General features: G+C 35.7%; 1 protein-coding gene across 3 annotated transcripts in view; it reads left to right on the top strand.

The window, feature by feature from the left end:
- FBXL17 (F-box and leucine rich repeat protein 17) overlaps positions 1-21,335 on the top strand; it is a 478,445-nt gene that overhangs the window by 14,850 nt on the left and 442,260 nt on the right. For all 3 annotated transcript variants that reach the window (XM_058538120.1, XM_058538073.1, XM_058538096.1), the window contains exons 2-3: positions 5,197-5,319; positions 8,367-8,624. In XM_058538120.1, coding sequence (XP_058394103.1) covers positions 5,197-5,319; positions 8,367-8,624 — 381 coding nt within the window. The remainder of the gene's footprint in view (positions 1-5,196; positions 5,320-8,366; positions 8,625-21,335) is intronic.

Below are 21,335 nucleotides of genomic sequence, written 5' to 3'. Positions count from 1 at the left end.
TCAAGGGTGGGGTGTCTAGGGTTTTGTGGATTCCCTCTTTATTGGCTAATTTAAAGCATAAGAGCAGGAATTAGGGCATGGTAGGGCATGGAAAGGGAGAAATGGGATTGCTTAGTGGTCAGTTATCTAGGTTACCCAGGCCTTTCTGAGAGAGGGACCTTCTTGGGTGGAGGTGGCCTAGTTCCTTGTCTGGTTGTTTTGCTAGTAACTGTGTCATACAACTGGCAATATGTTTATTCAAGATTGGTATCTTTTGAAATGGATGTCTTGGCAATCAAAAGCTTAATGTCAGACACACTACAGTAAAAAATGGTTAATATTAGGCACTTATACTACCAATACAAATTTTGATTCAATGGTATATAAAAACTTTGTTCCTATATTTATGTTGTTATTGTCACAAATTATACTTTTATATGTTTTGTGCCCAACATAGATTTATAATTATTTTATGTAGTTGTATTTTTTTTTTTTTAAGATTTTATTTATTTATTTTTTTCCCTTAAAGCCCCAGTAGATAGTTGTATGTCATAGCTGCACATCCTTCCAGTTGCTCTGTGTGGGATGTGGCCTCAGCATGGCCAGAGAAGTGGTGCGTCGGTGTGCGCCCGGGATCCGAACCGGGCCGCCAGCAGCGAAGCGTACGCTCTTAACCGCTAAGCCACGGGGCAGGCCCTGTCTTTTCAATCATGTAGAAAAAAAGGAGTACAAGCCAAAAATACATTAATACTGAATTTTATATTTACCTGCATCAATACCTGCCTTTACTGGTATTCTTTATTTCTTCATGTGGTTTCAAGCTACTGGCTGGTGCTCTTTCATTTCAGCCTGAGGGACTCACTTGAGCGTTTCTTATAAGCAGGTCTACTAGTGACATACTCCCTCAGTTTTTGTTTATCTGGAAATATCTTAATTTCTTCTTCATTTTTTTTTTTTTTTTTTTTTTTTTTTGTGAGGAGATCAGCCCTGAGCTAACATCCGCCAATTCTCCTCTTTTTTTTTTGCTGAGGAAGACGGCCCTGGGCCAACATCTGTGCCCATCTTCCTCCACTTTATATGGGACGCCGCCACAGCATGGCTTACCAAGCAGTGCGTTGGTGCGCGCCCGGGATCCGAACCAGCGAACCCCGGGCCGCCGCAGCGGAGCGCGCGCACTCAACCGCTTGCGCCACCGGGCTGGCCCCTCTTCTTCATTTTTGAAGGATAGTTTTGCCAGATAAAGATTTCTTGCTTGATAGATTTCTTTCAGCACTTTAAATATGTTATCCCGTTCTGACCTACATGGTTTCAGATGAGAAATCAGTTGTTAATCTTATTGAGGGTCCTTTGTACATGATGAGTTGCTTTTCTTTTCCTGCTTTCAGGGTGCCTTCTTTGTCTTCTGACAATTTGATTATAATGTGTCTTGGTGTAGCTCTCTTTGAGTTAATTTTATTGGAGTTCATTGAGCTTATGAATGTCTAGATTCATGTCTTCTATCAAATTTGCCAGGGATCAGCAATGTTATGTTTAAACTGAAATTTCAATCTTACCTTCCTTGGCCTGTGATTCCGACGTTAGCTCAGTTTTCAAAGAACTGCTACGCTGCTTTGGGTTTCTTCTGTACATGTGCAGGTTTCTGGTTAACTCAGGTTATTTGTTACTTTATAACACAGAATTAAGAGTCTTCTTTTCCAGATCTCTTCTCTGATCCTTTCTTTACATTATTTGACCTAGAGTCCCCTTTTCCTGGTTCTCTGGCTAGAAAGGTGGAGTTTCTCTGAGTTAGAGCCGCCTGTGCTGCTGTATAGTTTGGCATAACTGGGGCTACTTTCAGGATGAAATCGTAAGAAAATGGTAATAGAGTTTCCTTGCACACTCTTTGGCCCACAGAGTCTCTTTTACTGGTTCTTCTAGCCAGAAAGATGGGTTTATCTTCGAGGTTTTAGGTGCCTGCACAGCTGCCACATTGCAGCACTGCGACTGAGGCTGCATTTGGGACATGGCCAGTAGGGAGAAAAGAGAAAAGGGAAAGAAAAGAAAACGCAAAGTGAGGACTCTTCTCTCATTCTTTGTCTTGCAGAGGCCCGTTTTCCTGGTCCTCTATCCAGAAGGACGGCTTTCTCTGTATTTTTGTTGGTTGTGCCTGTTGTATGCTTTTGTACAGGGGCCAGCCTCAGTTCCACACTGGGAGATAAAAGGAAAAAAAAATCTAGGAAACTCATCCTTGTTATTGGTCATTCTTCAAGTTCCGTTCCACCTCCCCACTCCATCTGTTATTAACTTTTTAGAGTCCTGCGGTAATTGCTTTTAGTGTGTTGTCCAGAACGTACTTGTCCGGTTGTCATGAGTGGGAGTAAGAGGCTATAGTGGGCTTAACTCCATCTTTGTTGGTGATTCTTATGCATATTTTTTACTTCTCACTAGTCCCTTGGAGGACAAAAAGTAGTTGTGAAAGAAAGGCAGTTGTTTTCCCAAGGCACAAGATTTAAACATAGTAGAGATTCTAGCTTAGCTGTCTACAACTTTTGACTGCATAGAAGTAAATCATTTTAGGTCATAGTTATGATAGGAATCATTTATATACTACTCACTTTGTTCCAGACATTGTTCCAAAAACTTGAGCTATACTCGTTTAGTCCTCATAATAACTCTATCAAGTAAATAATATATTATCCCCATTTTATTTTTTTTATTTTTAAAGATTTTATTTATTTATCCCCCCCCCCCCAAAGCCCCAGTAGATAGTTGTATGTCATAGCTGCACATCCTTCTACTTGCTGTATGTGGGACATGGCCTCAACATGGCCGGAGAAGCGGTGCGTCGGTGTGCGCCCGGGATCCGAACCCGGGCTGCCAGCAGCGGAGCGCGCGCACTTAACCACTAAGCCACAGGGCCGGCCCTATTATCCCCATTTTAAAGATGAGGAAATTGAGGTACAGTGAAGTTAAGTAATTTCCCCAAGGTTACATAGATAATAAGTGGTAGAGTCATGATTCAAACCTAGGATAAAACAATTTAGTGTTGGAGTACATGTTCTTGTTAAAATTTTCGCTTAGTATTATGGCAGTTTTCATATACAAACCAAAGTAGAAAATAGTGTAGTGAACCCCCCATGTATCATTCAAGCGGTTTTAGTAGTTTTCAATATTCTGCCTTTCTTGTTTTATCCATCTTTCACCAACTTATTTTGTTTTTGATAAAGTGTCTGAAAGCAGATTCTAGATATCAATATCATTTCAGCCATAAACACTAAAGTATGTATCTAAAATGGATAATAGCTTTTAAAAAATAATATTACCACAGTATGGATATAACAATATAATCACAACCTAAAAAGTGAATAATAATTCCTTTAAATTATTTAATATTTATTTTGTGTTCATTTTTATCTGATTGTCTCAGAAGTATCTTCGTATAGTTGGTTCAATTCAGGATCTCAATATGGTCCACACGCTCTATTTGTTGATATATCTCTTAATTCTTAAAAATCTGTTATTGGTCCTAACCCTGACCCTTACCATCTTTTTATGATTCTAACTTTTAAAAACTCTTTTAAAAATGAGCTTTTCATTTTGGAATAATTTTAGAAAAGTTGCAAAAGATAGTACAGAGTTCCTATATACTCCTCACCTGCTTTCAGTTTTTCCTAATTTGATTGTCTTACGTTATCATGGTACATTTGCCAAAACTGTGAAATCAGCATTGATACAGTTTTCCTATTAATGTCTTTTTTCCAGTTCAAGATTGCAGTGGTTGTCATTTCTCCTTATTCTCCTCTGGTCTATGATAGTTTCTCAGCCTGTCCTTGTTTTTCATGACCTTGAATTTTTTGATGAGTCCAGATCAGGTATTTTGTAGGATGTCCCACAGTTGGTATATATGATATTTGTCTCAGGATTAGGTTGAGGTTATGAATTTCTGGAAAAAAATACCATAAAGTTAAAATGTCTTTATGATTTATTTTGGTTTTTTTTTTTTGAAAAAATCATATAAAAAGTTCACCTGGTTCCAAGGTCAAAACTATAAAACTAGGTACCTTCAGAGTAGTCTTACTTTCATCCTTTTCCCCTTCCTACTCTTTTCTCCCTTCCCCTAAAGGTAAGCGTTTTTTTTTTTTTTTGTTTGTGAGGAGGACTAGCCCTGAGCTAACATCTGATGCCAATCCTCCCCTTTTTCCTTGAGGAAGACTGGCCCTGAGCTAACATCCATGCCCATCTTCCTCTACTTTATATGGGACGCCGCCACAGCATGGCTTAACAAGCGGTGCGTCCGTGCGCGCCCGGGATCCGAACCTGCGAACCCTGGGCTGCCGCAGCAGAGCGCGCACACTTAACCGCTGGCGCCACTGGGCCGGCCCCCGTTTTGTTTTTTTTTTTTTTTTTTGAAAAAAATTTTTTTTAATTTTTTTGTGAGGAGACCAGCCCTGTGCTAACATCTGCCAATCCTCCTCTTTTTTTGCCAAGGAAGACTGGCCCTGGCTAACATCCGTGCCCGTCTTCCTCCACTTTATATGGGATGCTGCCACAGCATGGCTTGCCAAGCAGTGCATGCATTGGTGCGCGCCTGGGATCCGAACCGGCGAACCCTGGGCCACTGCAGCTGAGCGCGCGCACCTAACTGCTTGTGCCACCGGGCTGGCCCCGGTAAGCATTTTTTTTAAATTAGTTTTTGGAGGGCCGGCCCTGTGGCTTGGTGGTTAAGTGCGCGCGCTGCGATGCTGGTGGCCCGGGTTCAGATCCCGGGTGCGCATCGAGGCACCACTTCTCCGTCCATCCTGAGGCTGAGTCCCACATACAGCAACTAGAAGGATGTGCAGCTATGACATACAACTATCTACTGGGGCTTTGGGGGGAAAAAATAAAATAAATAAAATCTTTAAAAAAAAAAAATAAATAAATAAATTAGTTTTTGGCTTATTCTTCCAATCTTTTTCTTTTTAGTATTGGCGTGCGCGCGCACACACACACGCTAGTATCTCCCTGCTCTGCTACCCCCCTCTTCTTGCATAAAGGGTAACATTAGTCCATGTTCTTAACTCCTGTACCATACTTCTTTCTTTAGGGCAGTCCATAACAATGATTCTTCTAATAATGGCCACTTGTCTTCAAGACGGTTTTCTGTTTTAACAAGTTAATTTTTTTAACTAATAAAAATCTTTTATTGTGCCTTTATAATGTTTAGCACATATTATATGGTTCCTTTTTTATTCACAGATATTTTCCAATTTATCCCTGGATGAGCGTTGCCTTTCTGCATCATTGGTTTGCAAGTACTGGCGTGACCTTTGTTTAGATTTCCAGTTTTGGAAGCAGCTGGATCTTAGTAGTCGTCAGCAGGTATGGAATATAATTCTGAGAAACACTCAATTTGACCTCCTCAAAAAATATCTTAATTCCCCTTCAGAAATCACTTGTAGTTTTTCAAGATAGTTCAGATGACTCTAATTTGTAATTTATAAACTCTCTGCTTTAGTAATATTTTTTTGTGAATTCAAGTTATAGCTAGGTTCTTACGGTGAAAAAGATATTTTTTAGTGTGGATTGGTAATTTTGGGTTGCTTCTTAATCTTCTTTGTCTTAGTCATGTTTGTATTTCTCTTTTTTTGATTACCTTTTAGAAGAAGTTATTAAATTTTTCGGTTTTTTTTAGGGGCCATATCATGAATATTAGTTTAATAGTAGAAAATGATGGCAGATGCTTATATAGTACTGCTAATATGCCATGTACTGTTCTGCAGGCTTTATACATATTAGTTCATTTGATCCTCCCAACAACTTTAAGTTGATACTATTATTATTCCTATTAATATATTATTATTATTATACTATTAGTAATAGTATTCTTATACTATTTATTTAAATGAAGAAATGGAAGCAAAATGGGCTAAGATAATGTATTTTGTTTTAGTATTTCTTTTGATGAATTTTCTAATACTCTCCATTGCCCAGCTGCCCAATATGTTCGTATGGTGGCATAAATTAGGAAAAAAGGGTTAATGCTGATGATGGCGAACAATTTGTTGGACTTTTTGGATTCTTCCTTTGAACTTGGTTGTCGGTTCTTGGCATTGGAAATATATAAAAATATCCAATAAGAAAAGGATTTTATTGGAGTACTAAACCTACCCTAAATCCTTCCATGATATTGTTAGTAGTGGTGTGCTGGTAAATGTTTAACAACTGGCTTTCAGTAACAAATGGACAAATAAAAAGCCCTGATTTGTAATATTTGTCAGTTTCTGTGGTACGAATACTTCCACCATGGCCAATTGAAAGCTACCAGTGTGATGTTACTAATTTGGAAAGAGGTATACACTATATAGGCTCTTGTGAGATGGTAAAAGCTAACTCCAAGACACCACTGGTAGTATGTGTGTGTGTTTATAACACATACACTTTAAACAAAATAAGCAAATTCCTGAGCATTTGTGTATAAGTTTTCTTTTTGTTTTTCTGCCTCATTGGTAAGAGGTTAAAACAATTACAGAATGAGTCGTTGACCTGCCTGGGTTCATTAAATTTGTGTCCAGGGAGAATGGTGAGTATTTAGTTAGTTGTGGCTGCTAGAGTGGAGAGAAGTAATGTGAAGTAATCCATTGGCTCTTCACTTCGTTACTCTTGGATATCTGAGCTATTTGTTACAAACTCAGACTACGAATAGCTTTTCCCCTCTGCTGGTAATTAGGTCTGAAGATGAAAAAAGAAAAAAAATGAAAGTAGAGGTATGACAGAGTTTTAGCTTTGAAGGGAAATGTCTGCATTAATGCTGTTTCCAGTAAACATAGGTAAAGATAGTTTCAACTTTGGCTCTTACTCCAAGCGCTCCTCAATACTCCAGTTCTTTCCTTCTTCCATTCTAAATTTTATCATGTTCATTTTCTCTCTGTTATTTTTACTCAAAGGACTTGAATAATGTTAACTCTGTTTTCTCTTTTTGGAAATATGGTGATTGAGCAGGGACTATGTAGAGGTTGATTTTTTTATTATTATTTTAAAAGTTCAGGTGGCCATATGAGTTTTTCACCTGATGAATTTTAAGGTTACTAATATTTAGCTTTGAGTCTTCTGAGAAAAGCTATTTGATATGGACATTTGTATGTAGTCTTTGGTGTGCTGATACATAAAATGATATATTTTCTAAGTTATGGATTAGTTATGTGAGATAGTATTCTGATAGAAGTAGCAAAACAACTGAAATTTGTATACTGTGGGTAGGTATCATCTAATATTACGTGTAAAAGCTCAAGATTCATATGTCATGATAACTGATATACACTATTTGCTGGGTGAAAAATAGAGAACAAAACATTCAAAATCTCAATACAATTTTGTTTGTGGGGAGTTTCTGGTGACTTTGAAGGTTTAATTAAAGTAAGTTTTCCTAATAAGGTTAGATTTTTAGGCTTTTAATGAGAACTAACACGTATATTCTTGCTTGGTGTTTTCTGATACTAGTTCTGACACCAAATGTATGGTGTTTTTTTCCATTCTAACAACAGATTCTCCAGCAACTTGGTGTCCAGCAATTCAGTTCAATTCTGATACTAACTCCTGGAGGTAGTGCAGACCTCACAGCTTAAGGGCTCAGTCCCAAAAGACTCGCTCCACTTCATATGCCAGTCACAAGTCCCAAGAGCCACCTGTACTTCTGACTGAACAGCTATAAATTCAGAAGTTTCCCCAACCCACTCCTCAGGTTCTATAATTTGCTAGAATGACTTACAGAACTCAGGAAAATACTTATGTTTACTGGTTTATTATAAAGGATACAACTCAAGACCAGCCAAATGGAAAAGATGTGTAGGGCAAGGTATGGGGAGAGAGGGTGTGGAACTTTCATACCCTCTCCAGGCACATCACCCTCCCGGCACTTTGGTGTGTTCACCAGCCCAGAAACTCTTCAAATCCTGTTGTTCGAGAGTTTTTATAAGCCAATCTCCAGCTCCCCTCCCCTCCCAGGGAGTCAGGGGTGGAACTGAAAGTTTCCACCATCTATCACGTGGAGTTTGGTGTTTCTGGTGACCAGCCCTCATCCTGAAGCTATCTAGGGGCCCCAACTTAAGTCATTTCATCAGTATAAACTCAGATGTGGTCAAAAGGGGCTTGTTGTAAGTAACAAAAGACACTCCTATCACTCAGTAAATTCCAAGGGTTTTAGGGGCTCTGTTCCAGGAACTGGAGACAAAGACCAAATGTATTTTTTGTTACACCACTGTTCTTGTTATGCTTTAATATTAAGTAAGAAGGTTTTCTTTCAGTTGTGGTTTTCATGGTATAATCTAATTATTATGTTACTTATTGGAGAAAATTTGATAGAAGAATAGAGAGTTAAGTTTCTACTTTTAGCAAAAGTTTAAATTTATTACTTTTTTCTCTCTCAATAGGTCACTGATGAATTATTGGAAAAAATTGCATCAAGAAGTCAAAATATAATTGAAATCAACATTTCTGATTGTCGCAGTATGTCTGATACTGGCGTATGTGTTCTAGCATTTAAGTGTCCTGGACTTCTTAGGTATACAGCCTACAGGTGTAAGCAACTTTCTGACACCTCTATTATTGCGGTTGCCTCTCACTGTCCTTTACTTCAGAAAGTTCATGTAGGCAACCAGGACAAACTTACTGATGAAGGACTCAAACAGGTAAATTTAAGCATCTATAAAATGATTTTACTCGTATTAACTCAAAATGTTTTCTTGCAGCAACACTTTAAAAGATTGTTCTGTTAAAAAGAATGCTCAGAGACTAAAATCATCTTTTTTATGTATCTGTGAATATTTATTTGGGTTAGTTAACTAGAGTGCTGTGGTTATAATTGATAAATTAACTTTGTTGTGTTTTGTAGTTGAGTGCTTGGACTGCTGTGGTCAGCCATTTTATTAATTTATTCTTTTGTTACTTAAATTTTGTACCAAATTTTGCTTTAGGTAACAACAATATGCAGTTTAGGTCAGTATGAGGTTTTTAATTCCCCTTTTATGTTATTAGATGACATGCTTACATGCTTTAGAATATCTGTTTTAAGGCATAGATGGAATCCAAGTTAAAGAGTATAAAATGAAGAAAAAGGTGGTAATTACCTGTATTTGGCACAATAATTGGATTAAAAATAATATCTCATGTATTTTCGGTTTGATATACTTCCTTTGGAAATGACATTGAAGGTTTCTTGTCTCAGAGTGAATTATTCATTCAATGAATATTGAATGGATTCCGCGTGCCAGGCCCTGAATTTGTGAAAATTTTGAATATTTAGTAATGTTCTCACTATTGTACTAGACACTTTTTGTATTTTTACATTTAACCCTTGAAATAACTTTGATAAATAGTTGATATTAAACTCATTTTGTAAAGGAAGAATTTAAAGCTTAGAGAGATTAATGAATTTGCCTAATGTTTAGCAGATGGTGGAGCTGGGATTTGAAGCCTGAGTTCTCCAAAGCCTCTACCATCTTCCCACTTTTCCACGCCAACTCTACTCTACAAGGGGTCCTCAGTAAGATTAATAGCTGATTTTTATCAGAAACCATGGGTAGAAAGCAGTGGGCTGACATATTTAAAGTGCTGAAAGAGAAAATGTCAACCAAGAATTCTGTATCTGGCAAAACTGTCCTTCAAAAATGAAGTCAACAGTAAGATATTCTCAGATAAGCAAAAACTGAGGGAGTTCATTGTTAGTAGATCTCTGCTACAGGAAACGCTGAAAAGAGTCCTTCAGGTTAAAATATCTTAAAAGACACTAGACAGTAACTGAAAGCCATATGAACAAAAAGAGATCATGTGTATAGGTAGCTACATAGGTAAATATAAAAGATAGTTTTATTGTACTTTTGGTTTGTAACTCCTCATTTTTTCTTATATGATTTAAAAGGCAAATGTATAAAACAACAATTATAAATCTATGTTAATGGGCACGTAATGTGTAAAAGTGTAATCTGTGATAATAACAATATAAAGTAAGAGGGATAGAGATGTACAGAATGTAGTGTTTGTATACTATTGAAACTAAGTTTATGTTATTCAAATTAGGCTATTAGAAGTTTAAGAAGTTAATTGTAATCTCCATGGTAACCATTAAGAAAATAACTAAAATATATGCAAGAAAGTAATGGGAAGAGAATCAAATGGTAAACTGCATAAAATCTACTAAATACAAAAAATGCAGTATGGAGAAACTGAGGAACAAAAACCATATAAGACATACAGTAAACAGCTAAATGGCAGAAATAAAACCTTTTTTTAAATCAGTAGTTACTTTAAATGTAAAGACCCTAAGTTAAGTAATGTAATTACTTAAATTAAATGTAAACTTAAATTAAACTTAAATGTAAACTCCCTAAATTAGGGAGTTTAAATTAAACTCCCTAATTAAAAGGCAAAGATTGGCGGAATGGATTAAAAAAAAAATCAACCATGCATATAAAATCTATAAGAGACTCATTTTAGATACAGACACAATGAGGTTGAAAGTAAAAGGATGGAAAAAGCTATTCCATTCAAATGCTAATAACCAAAGAGAGCTGGAGTGGCCTATATTATTATCAGGAAAAATTTTAAGTCATAAAAAGTTGCAGGAGGGGCCGGCCCGGTGGCGCAAGCGGTTAAGTGCGCGCGCTCCGCTGCGGCGGCCCGGGGTTCGCTGGTTCGGATCCCGGGCGCGCACCAACGCACTGCTTGGCAAGCCATGCTGTGGCGGCGTCCCATATAAAGTGGAGGAAGACGGGCACAGATGTTAGCCCAGGGCCGTCTTCCTCAGCAAAAAAAGAGGAGGATTGGCGGATGTTAGCACAGGGCTGATCTCCTCACCAAAAAAAAAAAAAAAAAAAAAAAAAAAAAAAAAAAAAAGTTGCAGGAGACAAAGAAGGTCATTATATATTGATAACAGTTTCAATTCATCAGGAAGATATAACAGTTGTAAACATATATACACCTAACAACAGAGCCCCTAAATATATGAAGCAAAAATGGAAAGACTTAAAGGGAAGAATAGATAGTTCTGCATTAGTAGTTGGAGACTTTAATACCCCACTTTCAGTAATGTATAGAATAAACAGAAGACCAACAAGCAAATAGAGGATTTGAACAATATTATAAACCAATTATACCTAAGACCCACATGCAGTACACTACACTCAACAACAGAAGATACATTCTTTTCAAGTGCACATGGACCATTCTCAAGATTAGGCCATCTTTTGGACCACAAAACAAGTTTTAATAAATTTAAAAAGACTGAAATCGTACAAGTATCTTCTCTGACCACAATGAAATGAATCTGGAAATCAGTAATAAGAGGAAAACTGTAAAATACACAAATATGTGGAAATTAAACAACACACTCTTACACAACCAATGGGTCATAGAAGAAATTACAAGGGAAATTAGAAATACCTTGAAATGAATGAAAGTGAAAACACAATATACTAAAAGTTTTATGGGATGCAACAAAAGCAGTGCTCAGAGGGAAATTTTTAGCTATAAAAGCTTACATTACAAAGGAAGAAAAATCTGAAATTAGTAACCTAAGTGTACACTTGAAGGAACTTGAAAGAGAAAAGCAAACTAAACCCAAAGCTAGCAGAAGGAAGGAAATAATATCAGAGCAGAGATAAATGAAACAGAAAAACTATAGAGAAAAGCAATGAAACCAAAACTAGTTTTTTTGAAAATGTCAACAGAAATGACAAACCGTTAAGTATATTGACTAAAAAAAAGATTCAGCTTGCTAAATGAGAAATTTAAGAGTCCACATTACCACCAACTTTATACAAATAAAAAGGATTATACAAGAAAATTATGAACAGTTAGACACCAACAAACTGGATAGCCTAGATGAGATGGGCAAATTCGTAGAAATACACAAACTACAAAAACTGACTCAAAAAGAAGTAGAAAATCTGAATAGACCTCTAACAAATAAGGAGATTTAATCAGTAATAAAAATCTTCCTAAGAAAGAAAAGTCAGGGACCAGATGGCTTCCCTGGTAAATTTTGCCAAACATGTAAAGAAGAATTAATACCAAACCTCCTCAGACTCTTCCAAAATATTTAATAGGAGGCAACACTTTCTAATTCCTGTGAGGCCAGCATTACCCTGGTTCTGAAGCCAGACAAAGACACTTTAAGAAAAGACAACTACAGACCAATATCCTTAATGAGTATAGACACAAAATCCTCAACAAAATACTTGGAAACAGAAATCAACAGGATATTAAAAGGATTATATACCATTACCAAGTGTGATTTATCCCGTGAATGCAAGGGTAGCTCAACATACAAAAATCAATGTAATACACAAGATTACTAGAATGAAAGGAAAAGCCCCACATAATTATCTTAAACGGAAAATGCATTTGGCAAAATCCAACACATGGATTTACATATAAAAATATACAGTAAACTAGGAATAGATGGGTATTTGCTCAACAGAATAAAGTCCATATGTGACAAAACTACAGCTAATATCATACTCAATGGTGAATGACTGAAAACTTTTCCCCTAAGATCAGGAACAAAAGAGGGTTGACCACTCTTGCCACTTATATTCTACTGGAAGTTCTAGCCAGGGGAATTAGGCAAGAAAAAGAAAGAAAAGGCTTCCAGATTGGAAAGGAAGAAGTAAAACTATATCTATTTGCAATTGATGTGGTTTTATATATAGTAAACCCTAAAGAATTCACACAAAAAAACTGGGCTAATAAATGAATTCAGCAAAGTGCCAGGATACAAAATCAGTGTGCAAAGATCAGTTGATTTCTACACACAAGCAATGAAAATTCCAAAAAAGAAATTAAGAAAATAATTCCATTTACAATAGCTTCCAAAATAATAAAATATTTATGAGTAAATTTAACCAAGTAGATGCAAGACTCATACATTGAAAACTACAAAACATTTTTGAAAGAAATTAAAGAAGACCCTAAGTAAATGGAAACCTGAGCTCATGAATTGTAAGACTTACTATTAAGATGATAATACTACCCAAAGTAATCTACAGATTCAATGCATTCCTTATTAAAATTCCAGTGGTGGTTTTTGCAAAAGAGGAAAAACCCACCCTAAGATTCATAAGGAATTTTAAGGGGTCCAGAATAGCCACAACAATCTCAAATAGAAAGAACAAAGTTGAAAGATTCATACTTCTCCATTTTAAAACTTATTACAAAGGTACAGTAATCAAAACAGTGTGATACCAGCGTAAGGATAGGCATATAGACCAATGGAATAGAATTGAGAGTGAGAAGTAAACTCTTACATCTATGGTCAATTGATTTTTTACTGTAGGGCCAAGACTGTTCAGTGGGAGAAAGAACACTCTTCAAGAAATGGTGCTGGGGAAACTGGATATCCACATGCAAAATAGTGACATTGGACCCTTATACCATATACAAAAATTAACTCAAAATGAGTCAAAGCCCTAAATTTAAGACCTAAAACTATAAAACTCGTTGAAGAAAGTATAGGTGTAAATCTTCATGACCTTGGATTTGGTAATGGTTTCTTAAATATGACACCAAAGGCACAGGCAACAAAAGTGAGAGACAAACTGAACCTAATTAAAATTAAGAACTTTTGTGCTTCAAAGGGCATTCTCAAGAGAATGAACAGACAACTCACAAAATGGGAGAAAGTATTTGCAAATCATATATCTGACAAGGGTTTAATATCCAGAATACATAAAGAACTCCTTCAACTCAACAACAAAACAAAACCCCCAAAAAACTCAATTGAAAAATTGAGCAAAATACTTGAATAGACATTTATGCAAAGAAAATATACAAATGGCTAACAATCACATGAAAAGATGCTCAACGTCATTAGTCATTAGAGAATTGTAAATCAAAACCACAATGAGATACACAATGAGATACCACTTCACACCTGTTCCAATGGATAAAAAAAGTAAAAAGAGAAAATAACAAAGTGTTGCTTTGAATGTGGAGAAATCAGAAGCTTTGTACATTGCTGGTGAGAAGATAAAGTGGTGTACCTGATGTGGAAAACAGTTTGATGGATCCTCAAAAGATTAAACAGAACTACCATATGACCTGGCAATTCCACCCTAGATACATACCCAAAATAATTGAAAACAGTGATTCAAATAGATACTTGTTCACTAATTTTCATAACATTATTCATAATAGCCAAGAGGTGGAAACAACCCAAGTGTCCATTAAGAAATAAATGGATAAATGACTGTATCTATGTGCATTGAAATGTTATTCAGCCATAAAATGAAATGAAATACTGATACGTGTTACCACATGAATGAACCTTGAAGACATATGCAAAGTTAAATAGGCCAGACACAAAGAAAAAATATTGTGTGATCCTATATAAAATACCTAGAATAGGCAAATGTATAGAGACAGAACATAGATAGAGGTTTTCAGCGTCTGGGGGAAGTTGGGAATGGGGACTTATTGCTTAATGGGTAGAGATTTTCTGTTTGGGTTGATGAAAAAGTTTTGGAAATGTGATGGTTGCACAACACTGTGAATGTAGTTCCTGTTGCTGCGTTATGCACCTAAATATGGTTAAATCGCAATTTTTATGTTACATATATTTTGCCACAGTGAGGGAAAAAAGCAACATCTAATTGTTTTTTGACTCTGAATTTCTGTAAGATAAAGGAAAATGTCAGTCTCACCTAATCTATCTTTACATGTTCCTGTGATATTTAGTCAACTAGAGAAAGAGCAGGTATGTAACCTTTACTGAGCATCTACTATGTGTCAGGCACTGTTCATATATTCTAACTATATATTCGTCTGTTTAATTTCTCTTGATTCACAACCAGTCTATGAGTTAGGTATTATTCCCTTTTTATAGATGAGGAAGCAGTTACAAAGAGATATAAGTAATTTATCTGAGATAAAAAGTAATAGGACTGACACTCATATTTAGGGGTGTCTAGAGTTCATATTCAATCCACTTAGCTCATTCCCTCCCCTTTTCAGATGACATGACACTCATTTTATTCTTGTAATGATAATTGATGTTTGTAATGAGACTGAGAAACTAGAGATCTTGGAAAGCCTTCTTTATCAAAATGTGTTAGATTGAGGTAGGTTAAGAATGTAAGTATTCTCTTTCTAAATTAGCGTCACGATTGGCAAAGGAAAGTAAATATGTTTTGGGTCCTTTTCATATGAGAGGCATTGTATTGTGTGCTTTCATCTATGTTGTCCAATTTAATCTTCACAACAACACTGAGGTGGCATTTCAAGATGAAAAACGGAATCTCTTAGAAGTTAAGTGACTTGCCCAAGTTCACATAGCTGGGAAGGTATGGAGCCAATATTCTCTTTCAATTCTGCTTGATCTTCTAATCATACCATGTGGTATCTTATCTAGGATTTTAAGCTGGGATGTCCAATTCGATGACTAGAGAGCATATTTTCCATCTATAACTGGAAGTATAGAGCCTTCATATAATGTCAAGAAGGCTTCTTGCAGGAAATTTATCTTTATAGCACTTCTAAAAAGTTCCCTTCACATGAATCCTAATGAATAGTGTTCTAATATCTTCCTTCTTTCCTCATTAATAATAATTAATAATGATATATAACATTTATTAAGCACTTTTATGTACCTTGCAGTGTGCTAATAAGCGTTTCTATTTGCATTACTGTTTTTAATCTCCTCAACAACCCTGAGAGGTATAGGTAGGCATTGTTATAATTCAGCATATGTCTTCTTACCTGATAGGCCTGAGAATGGAAGTGGGTCAGTTACCTGAAAATCAGTTAAATTATAGAATCACAAAAATCAATATGTATTATAAACATTTTAATTTAAAAAGCTATATAAATATAGACTCATTGGTGAGTCTTTTGATATAGGGTCAAAGCCTTTTTCTTGAGTTAGAGATGGCTCGAGTTTTGACTTTATTTTACTTAAACTATAACCACGATGTGGCATTTATGATTTTCAGTTGTTTTTTCATTGATGTGACATAGGAGCTTAAAGCTACTTATGAAGCAGTATGAGTGCAGCTTCCTTTAGAATATGATTTTCCCAATATTTTATAATTTTATAGTTGTCTTACCCAAAACTAATTCAACAGCAATTTTTTATGGCTTGCTTTCATTGAATGCAAAACATTTACTCTAGTTGTTATAGCAAGAGCTTTCTTTTTCCTTTTAAGTCAGTTTATTTAATATTTAATGTAATTGTGTTATAATCAGAAAAAACAGGTTTGGGAACAAACATCACTGGCTCTTGGCAGTTTTTTTTCCCTTCAAGTTTTATTGACATTTGCTGTTTCAATGTATTAATTTTTTTTTATTGTGGTAAAATATACATAAAGTTTACCATTTGAACGATTTTGAAGCGTACAATTCAGTGGTATTAAGTGCATTCACAATGTTGTGTAACCATTACCAGTATCTATTTCTAGAATTTTTCATCGTTCCAAAGAGTGACTCCATACCTATTAAACAATTACTTCCTACTCTCCCTGCTTTCCTCCCCCATCCCCTAGTAAGCTCTCTTCTGATTTCTGTCTCTATGAATTCTAGGCCTATTTTAGCTACCTCATATAAATGGAATCATACAATATTAATTCTTTTGTATCTGGCTTATTTCAGTTAGCGTAATATTTTTGTTTCATCTTTGTTATAGTATAAATCAAGTTTCATTCCTTTTTATGGCTGAATAATATTCCATTGTATGTATAAACCACATTTTTTCTATTCATCTGTTGATGGACACTTGATAGCTTCCTATGTTTTTAAAGTTAAGTTGCAAAAGTTCTAATCACAATATTTTCTTAGTTGAAACATTAGTAATAAGTAACAGAGGTTTTGTGTATTGGTGCTAAAATAGCATTTTTTCTGGTTTTCTAAAAAGTAAAATATCTTTTCAGCATGTAATAGAGTAATCAAATGATTACTCCATATATGTTCTGAATTTTCATTTACTCTGAATTTTAATTATATACCATGCCAATACAATTTTTAAAAAATAGTTTGGTACATGTTTTGGTAGCTTGTGTAGCATATTTTCATTGTGTTGACTGGAATGTTCTTTAAATAAGGCAAAGTTAAACAATATAAATCTATGAAAAAGATTCAAATTTGAGCCCTTAAAGTGGGTTAGACGAGTGGCAGTTTGAAAAATTTGCTTTGCTTTCTTTCATATCTCATTGTCTGTGCTACTCTACTACAAATGATCAAACTAATGAATCAAATAATAGCGTTGTCATTTTTATGATTTTACAAACATGAACAGTTAGCATAGTTGGATGAAGTTGCTAGAAAATATGGATTGGGTTTTATTCACTGGTCTCTTTTGCATGTGTTTAATAGTCACAGTGGTGACAGTTTGGGAATGGAAAGTAGAAGGAACATCTTCCCTCTTCTGTTGAAGGCGGCACATCTCATGTTTTAAAAATATTTTCTTAATACTGGTTTTGAGCAGCTTTCAAGTGACATTGGAAGACTTAATCTTGGTTTTATCCTGGTGGGTCCCATGTTGTGGTTTCAGTTGTCTAGATTCTTTATCCGTTGAAGTATACTCTTCCTAAGGTGTTTGTTTTATTCTAAAAATAACCCAGTAACAACAGATGGCTTCTTAAAACAGATTCTCTTTTGTAAATTCTCAAGGGTAGTGTGCAAAATTTTAATTAAAATTTGAGATGCTGGGAAAACCACCTCCCAACATTTTATAGAAAAATTTGAAAAATACCTTTGGATGTTTTTGAGTAAATTTGTGCATAATCTTGAATGATTATTGTAAAAAAGAAAAAAATGAATCAAGGACAATCCATTTTCTATTATGTTTATAGGATGGTCTAGAATATGTCTTCCTCTAGGGCCTGGTTGTTACTTCATAGTACCACCTTTTTGGTGTCTCACCTGGGCACTAGGACTCTTATCAGGATCTCTCCATTTGGCAGGGCCAGAGTGCCAACGTCTCCAGCATTCTCTTCCTGGTTAGAGAATTCTGTGTTTAGAAGACTTATTACTACTTCTATGATTTTTAGATAGAGGACTAATTGTGTTAAATTCAGGGCATGCTATCTGGGATATTCTTATAGAGCTTGATTGATGCCCTCTAAATGTTTTTCTGTGGATTATGGACAGATGGTTACAGTATTGAGAGAGATTTGAAGAACAGCAGCAAAACTGGGAAATGCACTAGGTATGATGATTGACTCTCCAGTGAGTGGATAGTTTGGAACTTTGGGACATTTATGGGTGCGGGAATGGTGATTAGTGCAGACAGGCACTGATGGAGATGCAGTCTTGCCTGTTATGTCCAGTGATGATGTCTAAAATAGAAAATCAGTTTCTGTAGTAAGACTAAATTACAGTAATTATCCCCTGAGGCACTCTTCCCTAGTAAGTTGCTGGGGCTCCCATCCTGCTAAATGTCTATAGAGGCCATCTACATGGTCCTTATCTCTATATGGCTTCCCATGTGGTCCCTACCTCTATGGAAAGTCACTTGTTTTTGGATAAAGTCACCGAAGCCACTTGCTAAAGTAAAAAAATCTGGTAATCAACTTAAACCTCTCTTCCAGGCTGCAGCAGTGTGACTTACGTGTCTTAACATGAGACTCTACTCACACTGATGTCTAAGCCCCTACCAAATATATCAATCACTCATTTTATGTAGATTCTGTTGTTCTGTTTTTCAGTGATGTTGGCTGGTGCACTAAATGTTGAGGTCTCTTTACTGCCCAGGATCTGAACAAATTGACAAAAAAGACAAAGGAATAATGACAGAGGAAAAATACCAACTTTATTATTCAGAAAGGCTAGATTGGAGAATGTTGCTTAGTAATAAAGTTAAATGGGCTTCTTAACTCAATGCTAGAGTTTGGCCAGTGGACCCACTCATCATTGGTTAGGCCAGACCAGCAGAATGGCTTGCAAATGTAGAAGTGGATGCTTGCTCCCTGTGGACAGTTTGTTCCCTCAGAGAAGGAGGGTGGAGATGAGCCGAACATGTCTAGTTTATTAAACACAAACTATTGTGGAGAGACTAGGAATTAGACTAATTGAACTTTCTCCAGAAGAAGGAAGCAGTAGTAGAGAAGAAGCATTTCCCTTCCATGTCTGTCTGTATTTTTTTGATTTATCCATTTTCGACCGTCTGGGCTGATTCCTTGGTATGGAAGAGGAGGATTTAGCTCAGTTATCCTTCCTGTCTCCTATCCTCTCATCCTCCCAACATAATTCTGTTATAATTTTGGTTAAATAAACATTCAGTATTTACATTTTACAATTATGCACCTGCCTTTTTTTTCTATAGAATTTTGTTTTTATTGGCATTAATAAATGTCTTTTTGTCCTTTTTAGTTTACTTAGTTTTCATAGTCTTAACACAAATGAAGCCCAAAGCTTTTCCCCAGTTGCATTGTTATATCACTATGTAGACACTTAGTCACATTTGTCTTCTTAACGCAGATTTGCCTGGCATAGTCTGAAGTCTCCAGTCTGGACTTCTTCTATACAAGTGCTCTTGCATTATTGGTCATCTTAGTATCTTACCTTCTTTATTCTTAAGGTTTTCCTCATCTTGCTGTTGTATTAGGTGTCCTGTTAACCAGATGTCCTGTCGTCTTTCTCTTGGTGTATTCTCATGTTTCCTAGAGCACAGATTCTAATAGCTTCCTGATAAAGAATATATATGAGATATATATTCTCCTATATATATATATATATATAGGAGATAAATCTTTTGAGAACTTGCATGTCTGAAAATTTCTCTTTTCTACCATCACAATTAATTCATAGTCTGAATCCTGAGTATAGAATTCTAGATTTGAAATAATTTTCCATCAGAATTTGATGGCATTGCTCTTTTGCTTTCTTTCCATGTTGTCGTTAAGAAGTTTGATGCCTTTTTTATCCTCAATCCTTTGTATAAAATCTATTTCTGTCTGGAAGTCTGTAGAATCTTTTTTTTATACCCATAATTCTGAAATTTTATGATGTTTTGCCTTGCCATGCATCTATTTTTGTCATTTGTGCTAGACACGTGAGTGAGCCCTTTCAGTCTAGGAGTCATCCTGGAACATTTTATAGAATTATGTCTTTGAATTCCTCTGTTTTCACTGTATAAACTTTCATATCTTCCCCAGATTTTTGGCAGTATGCTTCTGCTTTTAGCTATGCATGGCGTACCCCAGTCCAGAGACCCTATATTTTGTTCCCCACAGTGGACTCCAGTCTTTTGCTATTTGTGGGAGAGGGGGCAGGGTCAGCCTGTGCAGTAATGGGGAGGTGATCTGATTGGTTAACTACTTCTTAAGTAGACTTTCAAGAATCCAGGTGTTTTTAGCACCAACCTCGACCTCACTGCCAGACATATGTGAGCCTTTTGGGAGTTCTGTAGTGATTATCAAGTTGCTTCTCTGCTTTCTCTACTACTGGCTTTGAATCCAGCTTTCTCAGGTCTAAGTAATATGCCACTGAACATTTGTTCTAGAAGTACTTATGCCTCTTTAATGCATTATAAGATCTGGTAGTGGATCTAGTAAACATGATGAATACTGATGAACAAAAATGATATTTCATGGTATCTGCAATGGCAGTAATATTATATGAAATTATCTTTGATTTCTATTGTTTACAATCACATATACTGCTAAACTACTGTGACTTTTTGTTTACATTAATGAGTAAAGGAAAGGCTAAAGTTCATTTAGAGGATAGTATGAAAATAAAAATATACTTTTTTTTTTCTCATCCTCTTTTCTGGAATCCTGAATTCTACCTGTGGACTCAATTTAGAACTCCTGAATTAACTAGAACATGGTGATGTATGAGACCATAATCATGGTTTCCTGTATTCATCCATTTTTCAGAGGCCTCTCTACAGTGCATGATCCTGATCAGCCTTTCCGTTCGTTCAACAAATATTTACTAAATGTCAACTAAGTGTAAGAAACTGGGCACCAGGGATGCATTAGTTAACAGACAAACCTCTGTCTTCTTGGCGTTTGTTTACATTTCTAGTGGAATATATAATTGGTTATAGTGTAGCCTGGATTAAAATCACATAGTTCGTATATATCACCACCCCTGGAAAAATAACTGAAATCACAGATCTTTCTGATATTATCATTACTTTACTTGAAATAGATCTTGAAAGTTTTTTTATTACAAAATTAGTGTTTATTTTTAAAAAGATTTGAGAAGGTTGATAAGCAGAAAAGAGGAAAAACACCACCACCCATTATTGTACTAATCAGAAATAACCACTGTTAACACCTTGGTGTGTATTTCAGTCTCTTTTCTATACATGTATGTATATATGTGTGTGTGTATTTAAAAATGCATAATTTGTTTATAAAAATTGGATTATATTATAAAAATTTATGTAAATTTGAAAATTT

This window comes from Diceros bicornis, chromosome 1, assembly GCF_020826845.1.
Source record: "Diceros bicornis minor isolate mBicDic1 chromosome 1, mDicBic1.mat.cur, whole genome shotgun sequence".
In the NCBI taxonomy this organism is placed as follows: domain Eukaryota; kingdom Metazoa; phylum Chordata; class Mammalia; order Perissodactyla; family Rhinocerotidae; genus Diceros; species Diceros bicornis.
Note: the sequence above shows the minus strand (reverse complement) of the source record. Positions and strands in the feature narration are given on the sequence as shown.